Source organism: Athene noctua, chromosome 17 (assembly GCF_965140245.1).
Source record: "Athene noctua chromosome 17, bAthNoc1.hap1.1, whole genome shotgun sequence".
Taxonomy (NCBI): domain Eukaryota; kingdom Metazoa; phylum Chordata; class Aves; order Strigiformes; family Strigidae; genus Athene; species Athene noctua.
In genome coordinates this window covers 1,153,508-1,167,722 of record NC_134053.1, presented here as the reverse complement: position 1 = coordinate 1,167,722, position 14,215 = coordinate 1,153,508, and the positions used below count along the sequence as shown (strand labels likewise).

At 60.5% G+C, this 14,215-nt stretch overlaps 1 protein-coding gene across 2 annotated transcripts in view; it reads left to right on the top strand.

Annotated features, from left to right (window-relative positions):
• SEZ6L (seizure related 6 homolog like) overlaps positions 1-14,215 on the top strand; it is a 45,216-nt gene that overhangs the window by 17,264 nt on the left and 13,737 nt on the right. For both annotated transcript variants that reach the window (XM_074921067.1, XM_074921066.1), the window contains exons 2-3: positions 9,488-10,186; positions 10,361-10,494. In XM_074921067.1, the coding sequence (XP_074777168.1) occupies positions 9,488-10,186; positions 10,361-10,494 (833 nt within the window). The remainder of the gene's footprint in view (positions 1-9,487; positions 10,187-10,360; positions 10,495-14,215) is intronic.

The window sequence follows — 14,215 nt, the reverse complement described above, 5'->3', positions numbered from 1 at the left end:
AGCCCGGTCCTTCCCGGCCACAGCTCCTCCGGCCGGGCACCGCTGCCAGCATCCTTGGCCAGTAATGAGGGGTTTCCATGGCAACCTTATTTGAGCATTGCTCGTGACACAGATGTAAATTTAAAAATGAAATATTCAGACCACAGTCCTAGGAGCATAAATAAAGCCCTGCACATGGCCAATTGAACAGCATTTTAAAGCAGTTCAGAAACTCCCCAGGGCCACAGGAGTCTCTGTGGCATCAGGAAATTCATGGAAATGGGAGAAGTGCCCTGACCCCCTCCCGCCCCGGGAGCCCCAGCGCCCAGCCGGGTCCTCAGCGCGGCCCCGAGCTCCAGGGCAGGATCAGATCGGATCAGACCCGCGGGGACTGCCCGGGAGGGACACCCGGATGCCCACGGGAGTGGGAGGCAGGCAGGTCCCGAAGCTCCTTGACCTCTGCCGCAGCCTCCCCCCGAGCCGAGCCTGGGCACCCCTTTTTCTCTGAATTACCTGCGGATTCGTCGCTCTTTGGGACAGCTCTGGACGGCTCCACCCGCCGCAGCCAGCTCCGGAGCCCCACGCACCCCAGAGCACCCCAGCATTTATTTTTAAGAGCTACACACTTCACCCAAGCCCTGGGAGCCGCTGCAGGGCACTTTCACCACCCTTGGAGGCACAACACCCACATCTTCCGAGCACTGAAGTCTTGGGGCTCCCCACACCCCCGGGCTGTCATCCCCGCAGGGCCTGGGGACGGGCACCGCTCCTGCACCCCTTGTGCCGCGCTGGGCTCCAAACCAGAGGAGAATTCTTTTTTATTTTCTCCGTCTGCAATACGACCGTTTGGCTGAAAGCCATCCACCAGCCTTCCCACTCCTGCCTCGCCAGCTGCCGCGGCACAAAACCACCTTTACACGGGCGAGCGGCTCAGAAACACCCGATGCGACGGGCAGATACTGCTCTGGCTGCGTTTATCTCCACTCCCACAGGGGTGACTCACCAATGATCAGATTGCTACTATTTTATTTGCTTATAGGTTGAACTGTCAGGATGCTCTTGAGGAAAACTTTTTTTCCCCACCGGAAAAAAACTTGATTTGCTGAAATTGTAACCGCAGGAAAGAGCAGGTTTCAAATCTCCTGTTTGGAGGCAGGCAGCCATCAAGGCTGTATCGGTCTGTTTTGACATTTTGAAAATGAAAGACTGTTTTGATTCAGATTTTTCTGCTCTTCAAGATTTAAGGCAAAAAAAATCTTTTAAAATCTGAAACCAAACCAAAGCATTTCCAATCCATCACACCAGAGTGTTTTGACGGACCCAACCTGCTTTTTTTCCAGATCCTTGGTTCACACTCAAACCCTCTGTATTTTTCTCCCTGATGGTGAAATCTGGACGGCGGGTGGTGGAGATCGGCGCGGGACAGAGCTCCCGGGAGAGCACGACGTGCACGGGGCTGCGCTGCCCCTTCCCACCCACACAGCCCTCCGTGCCGTGGGGTTGCATCAGAGACCGGCCTCGACCCCCCTTTTTTATCCCAGACCTGGATCAGCCCTGTACGAACCCGCAGAAGGGAGTTGTGGGTTTCATTAGCCGCACTCCTGACCTGCCGTGGTGCAGGTTGGAGGGCAGGGGCTCGGCATGGCTGGCAGCGGGGGCAGCGGCACGGGCAGCACCGCCTGGGCTGCCAGGCTCAGCACCCCGGCAGGCAGCAGGCTCTCCCCGGCAGGCAGGGCTCTGCCGGCTCTTCACGTCCCCCCGTGGGAGGTGCTGGCTGCTGGGGGGTGCAGTCGGGCTCGTTAGGGCTATTGATTGCCCCATTCCACCTGCCAGTGGAACCCACGGCAAGGCTGACATGAACCATCTCTTGGGGTTCAGCCCTCCCCTCACTGCCCCGTCCCCGCCGTGCCATCCATCTCACCCTTCACAGGGTTCAAGGAAGGGAACACGATAAAAAAAATTGAACTGTATTCTGCAAATAAATCAAGGCGGCAGCTTTTTAAAGGGAAGCTTATTGCCTGTCCCCGACCTGGCGTGGAGGAGCAGCTCTGCTGGCACAAGGCATCCTTGAGCTCTCCATACCAGGGCAGTGCCACGTGCCCTGCCCAAGCACCCGCCCCGCCAAGAGCCCCTTCCCTGGCCACGGTCAGCCCCCCCCCTCGCCTGACCTCGGCTCAAAGGCTCGTGGTGTTCACGGTCGTTGCTGTGGCAGGTGCTGCCATGCTCCCTGCCCCTGGCACGGCACGGCAGATCTCAACAGCATCCCCTGACTTAGAGAAATCCCCCCAAAGCAGGCTGAGCCTACAGCCCTGCCCCTGGGAAGTCCTGTGAACAAGCCAGGCTTATCCACCTGGGCCTGGCTTTATTGCAGAGCGGGGCCAGCTGCTCCCACAGACCCTTAAAGGGAGCTTGTTCCCAAAAGCAAGGTGCTTCCAAAGCTGGCACAGGGCTGGGGGCATGCAGAGGTGTGGGGAGGGGTGTGCAGGATCAGTCCCAGCTCTCGGGCGAGACGTCTGCAGCAGAAGCAGCTCTGGGCAGGATTAGCCAGTCCCAGCACAGCGTCAATCCGCCTAAGCCCGTCACACAGGCAGAGCACGGGGGCTGAACGCCGCCATTAATAGCATCCGTATAAGCTTCTCAGGGCTTCTGGTATAATCAGCTCACGGAAACCTTCAGGACGGTGACTGCTGAACTCGAGCAATCAAGCTGCCATCCTCCGGCAGCCTGGGAACGGGCGCTCGCAGCCAGGCAGCGATAGCATCGGCATTAGTAATGGGAACCCGGCGATACGGCTACTCATGGTTTAGCTCTTTCAGGAGCACAGCAGCAAAATGAGTGCTTTGTGATTATTTCAGCATCCTTTTATCAAGCATTTGCAGCTCCCTAATTCCTCTAAGCCCCTCTGGCTGAGATAGCAGCAGCAATCAGATTTGCCCGGCTCTCTCCAGCCGCGGCACCTCTGGAGCAGCGCGTCTGCCGTCACGGGACACGGGCCCATCTCCCCGGCTGGGGCCGTGGGGTCTGGGGACCCTCTTGCACGGGGAAGAAGCTTTGGGGATGGGGAGGCTGCGGCGAGTGGGTCTGTGCATTGCAGGGACCCGGGGCTGAGCCTCCCATGGCGTGGCTGTGCAGCGTGGCCCTGGGAGGGGTCGTGGGGACCCGCCGTGCCGCAGACACGCTGCCAGGGCGGCTGTGGCGAGAGCAGCCGGTTTTCCTGTGTGCTGGGGCTGATGTTGCAGAGATGACAGTCACCGGGGCCCCGGGCATGGTCCCCAGGAGTGGGTCCTGCCCTGATGCTGAGCACCCCGCGGCCGAGGTCCTGCCCGTGCTGCTGAGCCAGGGGGTCCCTGCCGCGGCAGGGCAGGTCTGACAGCGAGTCCTGCCTGAAAATTCCATGTCCAGAAGCATCGTCTCCCGCCATGCCAGCGGTGGGTCACTTTTGTGGAGAAGAATAGCTGATATCTCTGAAATTGTGGCAAGGGGGAGAGCTTGAGCTCACGTCTAATCCGTTTTCTTTCGTTCGCCTGGCCTTGCAATCTCAGTCACTCTTTTGCTTAATTCGTTACATCGTGCCTGGGCCATCACGGCAAATTCCAGGCCACAATCCAAAATCAGTCGCTGCGTGCTCACAGATCACGGGCAACAAGCAGATTTATTTCTGAGTAGTGGGAAAACAAGCCCGTTGGAATGGGCTGCCCAGGGCAGGGGGGAGTCCCCGGGATCCCTGGAGGGGTTGAAGAGTCGGGCTGAGCCAGCGCTGAGGGATCTGGGGGAGTTGGGAACGGTCAGGGGGAGGGTCATGGTGGGGCTGGAGGAGCTGCAGGGGCTTTTCCAGCCCAGCTGATTCCGGGATTCTGTGAAAATTCTTCAAAAGAACAAGATAAAACTGTCCTAAAAGGTGAAAGAAAAGGCTGTTTGCACCTGAAAAGGTAATGTCAGAATAACTAGTGGTTCTTTGTATGGGCAGGACGATTGCAAGGGTAACGGAGGGCAGGCCACAGGCATGTTGAGCTTTGAGGTAATTAAATTTCCTCGCTCCAAAAGCAAGTTTCAAAGAGGCCTCTGTACTCATTTATGCAGATTTAAGGATGCTTTTGCTGCCGAGGGCCTGCAGTGAGCAGGTGACAGTGCTGCTGCTGTGGGCAGGTGGCTGGTGCCCGGCAGGCGCCCAGGTCAGTGCTGGGTCTGGGTGAGGGGAGCCCCTGCCCTGCCTGCCCTGCCTGCCCTGCCTGCCCTGCCGCCCCTCCTTCCCCGCGGCCTCTCAAGAGCCCCGGGCCGTCTCCCCAGCCCTGGGGACAGGGGCTGTGTCCCCGCTGCCAGCCCTGGCCGGCGCACAGCCCGCATGCTCCCTGGCACACCACGGCACACTCGGCACCGGTGCCCCGCAGAGGAGCGAGCGCTTCCGACGGCGGCTAAGTATAAACCATGGGGGAGTGAAAGCTGGTTGGAGACGTCCTCCCCGGAGCTGAGCTTCCTTCCTCGGTGTTTACATGCCGGTATCTAGGCAGATCCCAGAATAGACCTGAAGATGAGCTGTCGTTTTGCATTAAGGTCACTCGCGCTCCAAACTGTCCTGGACATTTCTGCCCCATCTTGCAGGAGCAGCCGCCTGTGCCAAGGCCGCTGTGCGGAGAGCAGAGTTTCGGGGGCTGCGCCGTGCCCGGGGGCAGTGGGGGCTGCGGGGGCCGCTGCTGGAGGCTTTCCTGGATTTAGAGAAGCATTTCCAGTCTTGAACTGCCTGTGGAGTGCTCCTGATCAAGATACAAGATAAACCCCTTGTACATCTCGATAGCATTTACTTCCTCCGGAGCTGGTTTAGCAGATTGGATCAAGGTCAAACACGATCATCTCTCTTCGAACAGCAGAGTGTCTCCGGATCGATTGGTTGTGGAGAACTGGATGGATTTTGGCAGGCAGAAAGGATCCTGCTCTGCCTGGACGAGCATCCTGTGGGGCCGGGGCGGTGGTGCGGAGCGTGGGCATCCTCCAGCACTGAGGATGAGCCATGAGCAGCCGTTAAACCGTGCCCAGTCCTGTGCTGGGAGCAGGCAGCAAAGTGTGAGAGCCCGGCTATGAGCCCCCCAAGCCACCATCCTGTGCCGACAACGTTTCCTGCCTGCCGTCATGATAATAGCTTTGCTGCTGCAACTCAGAGTGAATGAACAGAATTCATGATAAATCACAGGTTTATTTAGCGCTCCGGTGGCATTAGGCGGGCAGGCTGCCCCACTGTGCTCCTGGGGGGGGGAGAGGGAGCCACCAACCCCCCGAGCTCCCAGGCTGGCTCCTGGGTAGAAATGCACCGAAGGTGCTCGGGCAATTTCACATCTCATCTCTCACCGTGATTGCCCTGTAGCCCTTGGAGGTGGGAGAATCGCCGGCTGCGTTCAGATCAGTGTGGGAAGAATCTCACCAAAGCCCTCCCTTATCCTAATATCAAATATGGAAACCTGCTGCAATCCTTCCTCGAGGACGAGGAGACTCAGCTCTGCTTCTCTTTGCTTTTCCCAAAGCCTCGCTCGCCCCGGAGAGGCCGTGGGCCAGGGAACTCACCTCTGCGGGCAGCAACAGCCCCTCCGTGTGCGGGGCCTCTGCCCCCCGGGAGGGAAGAGCTGGTTCTTCCCCTCCTGAGACAGGCAGGGGCTCGAGTGCAGGAGAGCCAGGCGAGCAGGGAGAGGAGCGGGCAGGGGGCTGTGCCGGGGCCAGGGGGGCCGTGGGGCAGCCACCGGGGCACGTGGGGCCGGAGCGGGGTCTGGCAGCGCTGGGGAGGCAGCAGGCAGGGCTGGCAGCCTGCGGCTCGGGGACGTGCTGGAGCACAGCTCCTGTTTGGGGGTGGCGACGCAATCTGGAGTTAAGATCGTTAATCGCTTCTCTGTCGGGTAACGTGGAATATGCCCTTATCAATCAGCAGTGCCAGGGCCCCCCTGTGCCTCCACCTCCCCACTCCAGCCTGGCTGTGTTCTTCGCTTCCCTGAAATACACATTTGCCCTTTACAAGCTAAAGCATGTTAAGTATCTCATTACAGAGTCGCTATACAGAGTGTTTTATTTCATGCTTTGTTAAGGGCAGAATCGTTTAAATGCATCCTGGCAAAGGATCTAATAAGAAATTAGTCAACTTTCTGAAAGCAGAAAATATGGTTTAACGGCAACATCCGTTAAGAATTAGAGTTCACGTGACAAATAACCTGGGGATGCTGTTTTGCTGGGTTTGGTAGCACACGCTGGCTTTAAGGACTCCGGTTCCTGCGGGAACCCCCTGACTGTCCCACGGTGTCCCACCAGCCAGCGAGCCCCGCGCCCTGCCCTCGCCTCCTGGGGCCGTGCTGCCTCCTCCTGGTCTGACAGCCCCATCTTCTCCATAATGGAGAAGCCGTTTTGCTGCAGAGCACAAAACCCGATGGGCAGAGCCGTGGCCAGAGGCTGGGAGAGGAGGCTAAAACCTCTGAGAGCCCTTTGAAACTTGTCAGGGAAGGAGAGTCGATGCTGTCGCTGCCTTGGGGACCGGTTGCCCCCATCACCCCACAGCAGGATGCCCATGGAGGCCAGGCCCAGCCCGGGGATGGGATGGAGAGCGAAGCAGAGACCCCCAGGAGCAGGCAGGGGGTGCGGGGGCTCCCAGGTCCCCCACCAGCCACACACATGGGGACACTGAGGCACCCCGCGGGGAGCCGGGGGAGATTATTCAGAGCTGACACAAGTCAGTGGTTGCAGACGACATGTGTGAAATGTCTCCTAATGTGCTAAGGGAATAGGGTAATGGATTTGCTGAACCACTGCTAATTAAAGAATTAATTTTTTAAGCCGTGGGAAATATAATGGGAGAGGCCAGGAAGCCCTGGGATGGGCTTGTCTGCAGCTGGGTCTGTGGCTTGCGGTGGGCAGGGGCACAGTCCCGGCTGTCCTGGGGAGCCGGAGCCACGGGCCTGGGTAGTGACAGCCCCTGCTGTCCCCCGGGGACAGAGGAGCAGCTCAGGGACACCCTGGCACAGCCCGCCGAGAGGAGAGGTGAGCCTGCCTGCAGCCGAGGGCAAGGCTCCCACCCAGACCTGGGCAAAAATACATCTCCAGCCTCGGACAAGCAGATTCTGGGAACTCCATCCTTCCGACTAACTCTCCCAGCCTTTGCCTTTCCCTCTTGTCTTCCCTTATCTCCAGTGCTTGCCAGAAACTGCTTTGATTTTCCCGAAGATGGAGAAGTCATCTTTCAGCAGGCTGCGTGTTTCCCTCCATGGGAAGCAGCCACCCCGCAGGCAGAGCCTCCCCGTTAGCAGCCGGGGGTATCCCCCATCTCCCGGTGCGTCCCCCGAGGGTGACACTGGGCTCCTTGGGCTGCAGAGTGACCATGCGGAGCAGCTACTGCTGCTTGTCCCTGCACAAGCTGCAGCAAGAATAACTGCTTGGTTATAGAGGGAGCTGGCTGGGCTATTCAAAGCCAGATTCTGCCACCCCGTTGCCACTGTGGGTCCCTTTATTCCCAGGCACGCGTGGGGGTGACAGTGCCAGGGTCCCTGGTCCATCCCAGGCGGCTGCTCTCACCTTACGGTGTAGGAGCCCAAGTCCTGTAAAGCCCCTGATCCGGCACATCCAGCTAATGCAGGGGCTGAGCGTTACGCATGCGAGTCAGCTCCGAGCGAGCGCACGGCTCTGCAGAACGCACAGCGGGTACCCGAGTGTTCCCGGCATCTGCACTTAAATCTGTACTGGGAGGCAACAACTGGATGGCACAAACACGCTGGGGCAGCCGCAGTGCGGCCAGGGGGCACCAGCAGCATCACAAGCAGCCGCGCTCCGCGGTGTCACCGCCAGGGCGGGTTTAAGGTCCCCTAAAACTTCCTTCTCCATCAGGAACCCCCCGTGCAAAACACTCGGGCAGGGCAGGGGGGAGAGTGGCCGATGACAGCGTTCGGGTGCCCAAACGGGGCAGGAAGAGCCACGGGCAACCCCAGCCTGGGCAGCGCCGCAAGCAAAGCCCATCGCCACTCACGCGTGTCCCCATCCTGCCCCAGTTGTGCCCTGGCACTTGCGCAATCCCTGCGACGAGCCGACAATGCGTGTGCAGGGCCGAGGAGCGGACGCAGCCCGGACCAGCAGAGCCCCGGTAAACCCACCGCCGTGCCAGGCTGCACCGCGACGTGCCCAGCATGGCACTCACCAGCTCTGCGGTGCCAAAACTCCTGCTGGGGCTTCAGAAGCAGAAGTTGAGAGGCGTTAAAATCGCAGGGGGATGTAAACAGCGGTTGGAGTCCCGGGGAGCCGAACTCCCCCACGGCAATCACCCAGCAGTGTCCATGTGTGTCAGGATTCTCATCCAAAAGTTCCTTTTTTCCTTTTCACTCCGGTCCTGCCTTAATTAGTGGAATTTGAAAGGTGAAAAATCAAGTTAAAGCATTGTGCTTTTGTTTCAAGCATCTGTAAAACTAGTTGTAATGAAGTTCCCGGGGTGAGCCGGGGGTTTATTGCGCTTTGCTGGAGTCTGCTTGGGGAAGAAACCCCCGGCTGCTGCCCCGTCCCCCATCCCGCCGGCACGTCACAGCAGCTCCCACGGCTTCCCGGAGCCGGTCGGTGCCTTCGCTCGCAGCCACGAAGGGGAGCATGTGCCCAGCAGCCCCGGGCCAGCAGCAGGGCTGGGGGCTTGCAGACCCCCCGTGCCAAGGGCACAGACCCCGTGTTTCGGGGACTCGGGCCCCAAACCCTCCTGGGGGAGCTGAGGGGGCTGGAGTTCCCGTCTTTATGTACCGCGCATTAAGAGCCTTCCCTGGCAACTGCTGTTTCCATGGAAAATGTTGACTCTCTGCCTCTCGGAGCTTTCCGCAGCGTTTCGCAGAGCCGCCGTGGTGCTTACAGCTTATTTTACGCCGCCGACCGCAGCCCGATCAGACCCACTGGTGGTGAATAAATCTGTATTTCCTGCAATTAAACTCCCTGTCCCGAGCGGTGGCGGTGCGGCTTTGATTACCCTTTTTTTTTTTCCCGCACAACGCGTTGCCCAACACAAAAGGTTAGTGGCTGCCTAAGGAGAGACTTCGCAGAAGCGGGCGGTGTTCTGCCGCGGGAGGCTGGAGGAAGCCCGTTAATCGGCGTCTGTTCCCCGCCAGGCAGCAGCGTGGGGAAGACAATGGAAAGAGCCACAGCCTAATCAGGCGCTTTGAAATAGTCGTGTTTGCTGATGACAATTGCAAAAATAAAAGCTTTTCAGAGAGACCGAGCCAGAGCAACAAACTCAGCAGGAGCGAGTGAACCTCCCTGAACAAGTGACCTCTAGATAAAGAGACAAATAGCAGCTCTGAAATGGCGAGATAAAGCCACTGAGTTTCAGCAGAAACCCAACTTTCAGGGAATCAGTGCAGGCTCATTATCGCTTTCCCATAATGAGCCCGTCTGGGAGAGCGGCAGGCGTTCGATTGGCCGCAGCTCCCCGGGGGGCTGATTTCGTACCGCCACCACAGCTGTCATTTCATGCCCAGAATTGCCCAAGTCCCACTTTTCCCCATTTTTCTTTTTGCAGACAGCGGATCAGGGGCAGCGCTGGTCCCCGCCAGCCCTGACCCTCTCACTGCAGACGAGCTGGTGGACAAGACAGTCGGTGGAGCTGGGGAGCTCGGGCACGCCACGGCCCTCAACCTGCTGCCGGCCACAGAGGAGGGCACCAAGCCGGCGGCGGAGACGACGCTGCTGGTGCGGAGCCACGTCCCGCCAACGCCCACCACCGCCCCCAACGCTGATGCGAAACAAACTTTCCCTGTTAAGAAAAAGCCACCGACTCTAAAGCAAGTAAATACAGCAAGGAAGCACCCAAGGCCCAAGCCCACCCAGGCAGGGCCCCCGCGGGCTGCCTCCCCGGCCAGCCCGCTGGGCTCTGGGCTCCCCACTGCCTCCCAAGAGCTGCGCACGCCGGCAGAGGCAGCAGCCGGGGTGGGGGATGTGGAGCAGAGCCCCCCCGAGCTGCCCTGGGGGAGCCAGGCCACCACCAGCCACCCCGCGCTGCAGATCTCCCCGTCCACCCTGCCGCCGGCGGCCCCTCGGCCCTTCCCCGACAGCCTGGGCGATGCCGGCGACGCTCCGACCGCGGCTCCCACCGGCGCCGCCGTCAGCCGGACGAACGGCGCGGAGAGGGAGGTGTACAGCGCCGAGTCGGAGGAGAGCCAAGAAACCACCACGTCCACCATCGTCACCACCACCATCACCACCACGGAGCCCACGCCGGGTAAGCTGTGGGTTTACGGGAGCTGACGGGGAGCGGCTCTGCCCGCGTGGCGCGTTGGCCGCTGGAGCTGGAACCCCGGGGGCTGGGTTTTAGGGAGCACCCGGGCGCGGGAGGGAGCTGTGGGGTGAGCCGTTCCCCCAGGGCGATCGCTGACAAAGCGCATCTTCCCCCCAGTCCTCTGCAGCATGAGCTTCCACGACCCCGAGGGCTACATCGACTCCACAGACTACCCCCCGCTGCCCCTGCACAGCTACCTGGAGTGCACCTACAACGTCACCGTCTACACGGGCTACGGCGTCGAGCTCCAGGTGAGAAGCGTGTGGGTGGGGGGGGATGACCATGGCCTGACCCCCCTGCTCCACAGCAGCAAGTGGTACAAAGCACCCACGGCCCTGGGCACGGCTGCCCCAGGTACCTGCACTTGCGACAAACACCCCTTCCTAGGGCAAAACCTAGATTTTTCTGAGGCTGTGTAATATATAAACTGTACGAGGGACCTTGTACATCCCGAACACCCGTTTGGAAACGGTCAGTGTGAAGTTTGTGGTTGGACTGGATGATCTTCAAGGTCTTTTCCAACCGAGATGATTCTGTGATTCCTTGAATGTCAGCGATGATCACAGCGTTGAAATGCCACACGATTAATTTAACAACGAGGCACCGGCAGGCAATTTGCAAAAAAGAAAGGCACCCAGCTTTCGTGGGAAGGGGCAAAGAGGCAGCTCCCCAGCCCGCCGGGGGGTGCGCGGGTGGGCAGCCCAAGTCCCCTCTCCTGCTAGAGCTTGCTTTGGATGGGTGTTGACAAAGAGCTCCCACCCCGAAGCAGGGCCACGTCCCTGGGCATCGCAGGGTAGAATCCACGCGGACGAGCGGGCGTTCTGCAGCAGGCCCGGGGCCAGCGCCACGTTTCTGCAGGAAAGCGGCTGCGGGTGCCGGGAGCTGGCGCGGAGCAACGGACACGGCCAGCGGGGGTGCAGCACGCCGGTGCCAGGGCTGCTGCCATGCCGGGGATGTGCAAACCTGTCAGAGCGGGGGGGTCCGGCCCATTCCAGGCGTGTTCCATCGGCGCTCCCCGAAACGCCGCGTCCCACAGCCTGGCGGGGCTGGACACGGGGCCACGCTTCAAGCGCTGTCAGCCCGCGGTCTCCACGCTCTGGTGCACAATCCTTTCTTGCTCATGCGCTGTCCCCATGTCACCGTTTGCAGCCAATTAAAATCCATTCAGTTCTAATCCATGTAATTAAGAACGTGCATTAAAAGGAGAGGTGGTTCCAGCGAGCTTGTTCCCGCGTCCCTCCGGCGGGCGCAAGGGTCTCGCCTCTGACACGACACAGAAGCGAGCCCCGGTGCCGCAGAGCTCGGCGGCCGCGGCAGCGAGCACGGGGCTGTGTCCCTGTCTCAGACACTTTTCCGTGGCAGTAACTGTCTCCCCAAATCCGCAGGGTGCCAAAGACAGGCTGCTCTGCTGTAAATTCGCCTCTGTCCATAATCCATCAGGTGACACCGTGCCTGACCTCGCTCCATTGTCAGCTGAGATTTTAATGGACCATAAAATTAGCCTCTCCACCTCCCCCCGAGCTCTGCATTTCACTTTGCTGATGCTTCTGAGTATTTCAGACAAATTAAATCACAACAGCGGGTCCGCGCTGGCTGAGCACGGCCTCGTCTGGAGCTGGCTGGGCGGGCACCGTGCAGCCCGTCCAGCAAGAGCTCCCGGGGTGCTCGAGGGGCCCGCGGGGGCTGCGCAGGGCAGGGCTGGGTGGGCACCCCGGGAGCTGGAGGAGGGTGGGCCCTGGGGTGCTGAGCACCCTGGCAGTGCTGCCTGCAGCTGCATACGGCAAAACGCCCACCGGTGTGGGCAGCAGCTCAGCAGAGGTGCCCCTGGAGGGGAGGGGGCTGCAGGTGCCCAGGGATGGGACTGATGCCCACATCAGTGAGTGCCCGACCCACTGCAGGGAGCGAGCTGTGCTCCACAGATGGGCTTTTTAACCATTTAGGCAGCAGCACTGACAGGATTTACGTCCCAGGGAAGCTACAAACAGCGTTCATGGCAAGCAGGCCAACAGATTCATCCCCGCTCCTTAGTTTTGCACGAAGAATGGCACACACGACGCGTGCTGGTGGAGGAGGCAGACAGCGCGGTGCAGAAACCTTCTCCGTGTTTCCATACAAACCTGATTTTAAAACGAGTCCCCCCCTGGACCTCTTCCCTGAGCAGTGGGGCTGGTGCGGGAAGCTCTGGTCCCACGGCTGGGACTTCTCCCCGCTGTTACAAATTGGTTTTGCCGTCAGGACCAGCTGCTGCTGAAAACCTGCAAAACCAGCACCAAAGAGGAGCTGAAACTGGGGGTGTCTCTGCATGAGCTGCCACTGGCAGGGGGGAGCTGCCTGCTGGTGGCCAGCCCCGAAGGCAGCCAGCCCCTGGCAGTGACCCAGCCCCTGGCAATGTCCCAGCCCCTCGCCCCAGGGCTGGGGAAACGGGGCACAGCACAGCAGAAGGGCTAGTAATCGTGGGGTTTGGGCTATCTCTAACCCTTGCTCCCCCGCCAGGTGCCAGGACCCACAGCAGTGCACAGGGATTGTGTAGGGCCCTGGGGACCGTCCCAGCACCGTGCCTCAGTTTCCCCACCCGTAAACCAAGAGCAGTGGCCTCATTCTGTGCTGCTCTCTGGCTTGCACTTTGGGGAGGAATTAGCACAGAGACACTGGGAGCGGCCGCCCTGTTCTTACTGTTTCTTACCAGAAGGGCTGGGACTGGCGGGGGCTGCAGGGATGGCTCACGGGTCCCGGTGAGGGGGGCACGAGCTGGCATGAGCGCTGGCACCACGGCCCGTCCCCGCTCTGCCAGCCTGGCTGGGGCAGAGCCGAGACCTGAGCTGGGTGGGACAGCCGTCACCCCCCCACCGCTCCCCTTTGCTTTGCCTGGCACCTGCGGGCTCTCTTCCATCGCTTTTTAAAAAAATTATTTCACATGTACAAGCGCCGCGACCTTCAGTGGCTCCGAGGCTAATTACATCGGGCAGGTGCTGGAGTAACGCAGAGCAGCTTCCTCAGCTGCCTCGCCGTGATTTGGGTAATTGGCTAGCATTTAAGTGATTTGGATTTAATTCACAGCTCCTGTAATGGAGATGGGCAGGGGAGGCCTTGCTGGGTGAGGAGGAGCGGGGCTGAGCTCTCCTGCCAGGATGATGTGATGCAGAAGTCACCCACAGGGGATTCCTTTTTCTTTTCACGCAGGTTTGCTGAGCTGAGCTGGGAGCTCTGGAGGCCAGAGCTGCTCTGGGGTGCTGGTTTGGGAGAAGCTGGGCTGGGGAGCGAAGCTGGGCAGGTGCCGTGTTGCTCTGCGCTGGGGGGGCCTGGGGAGCTGCGTTGGATGGGCTCTGTGTGGAGCCTGGGCTGGGGCACCCCCCTGTCACGAGTGGTGCGTGGTCTCAGCTGGAGGCTGGACGTGGGGAAGGATTCTCCCCCGGCATTCAGCGTTCGGCACGGGGAGAGCAGAGCAGCTGATGGGGAGGTGCTGCTCTTACCTCAGCGAGCTTTGCTAAAGGTGTCTGCAGGAGGAGGGAGAAGCTGCTGGGACAGGAAGGGGCTGACCTCGTGTCGGGGGGTCCCCTCTCAGTGCAGGGACCGTGGGAGAGCCTGGTGGTGGCAGGAATGATGCAGCCCTGTTCCCAAAACAGAGACGGGGAGCACAGAGCCCTGGAGCTGCTCCTGCAGGTGCTTGGAGCCGTGGGACCCTCCGTTCCTTCCCTCACACCCTTCGGAGTCAGACCCTCGGGGAAATCTGCCTCTGGCGAGGAGCAGGCGCGCAGCCTGGGTGTCGGGTATGGTCTAGGGAAAGGCTGCCAGCGAACCTGCCCGCTGCTGGGCCGTGGGAGAGCGCGGGGTCCCTGCTCAGCTCGCTGCCGGCAGCCCCCCGCATCTTTCGCAGCGTCCTGGAGAGAGCTGTGCCTCATCCTGCCTGCCCCCGCGCCAGCCGGGTCGCGCCGTCACAGCCCGCGGGGCTGCGGAGCAGCCAGTTCTCCGAAT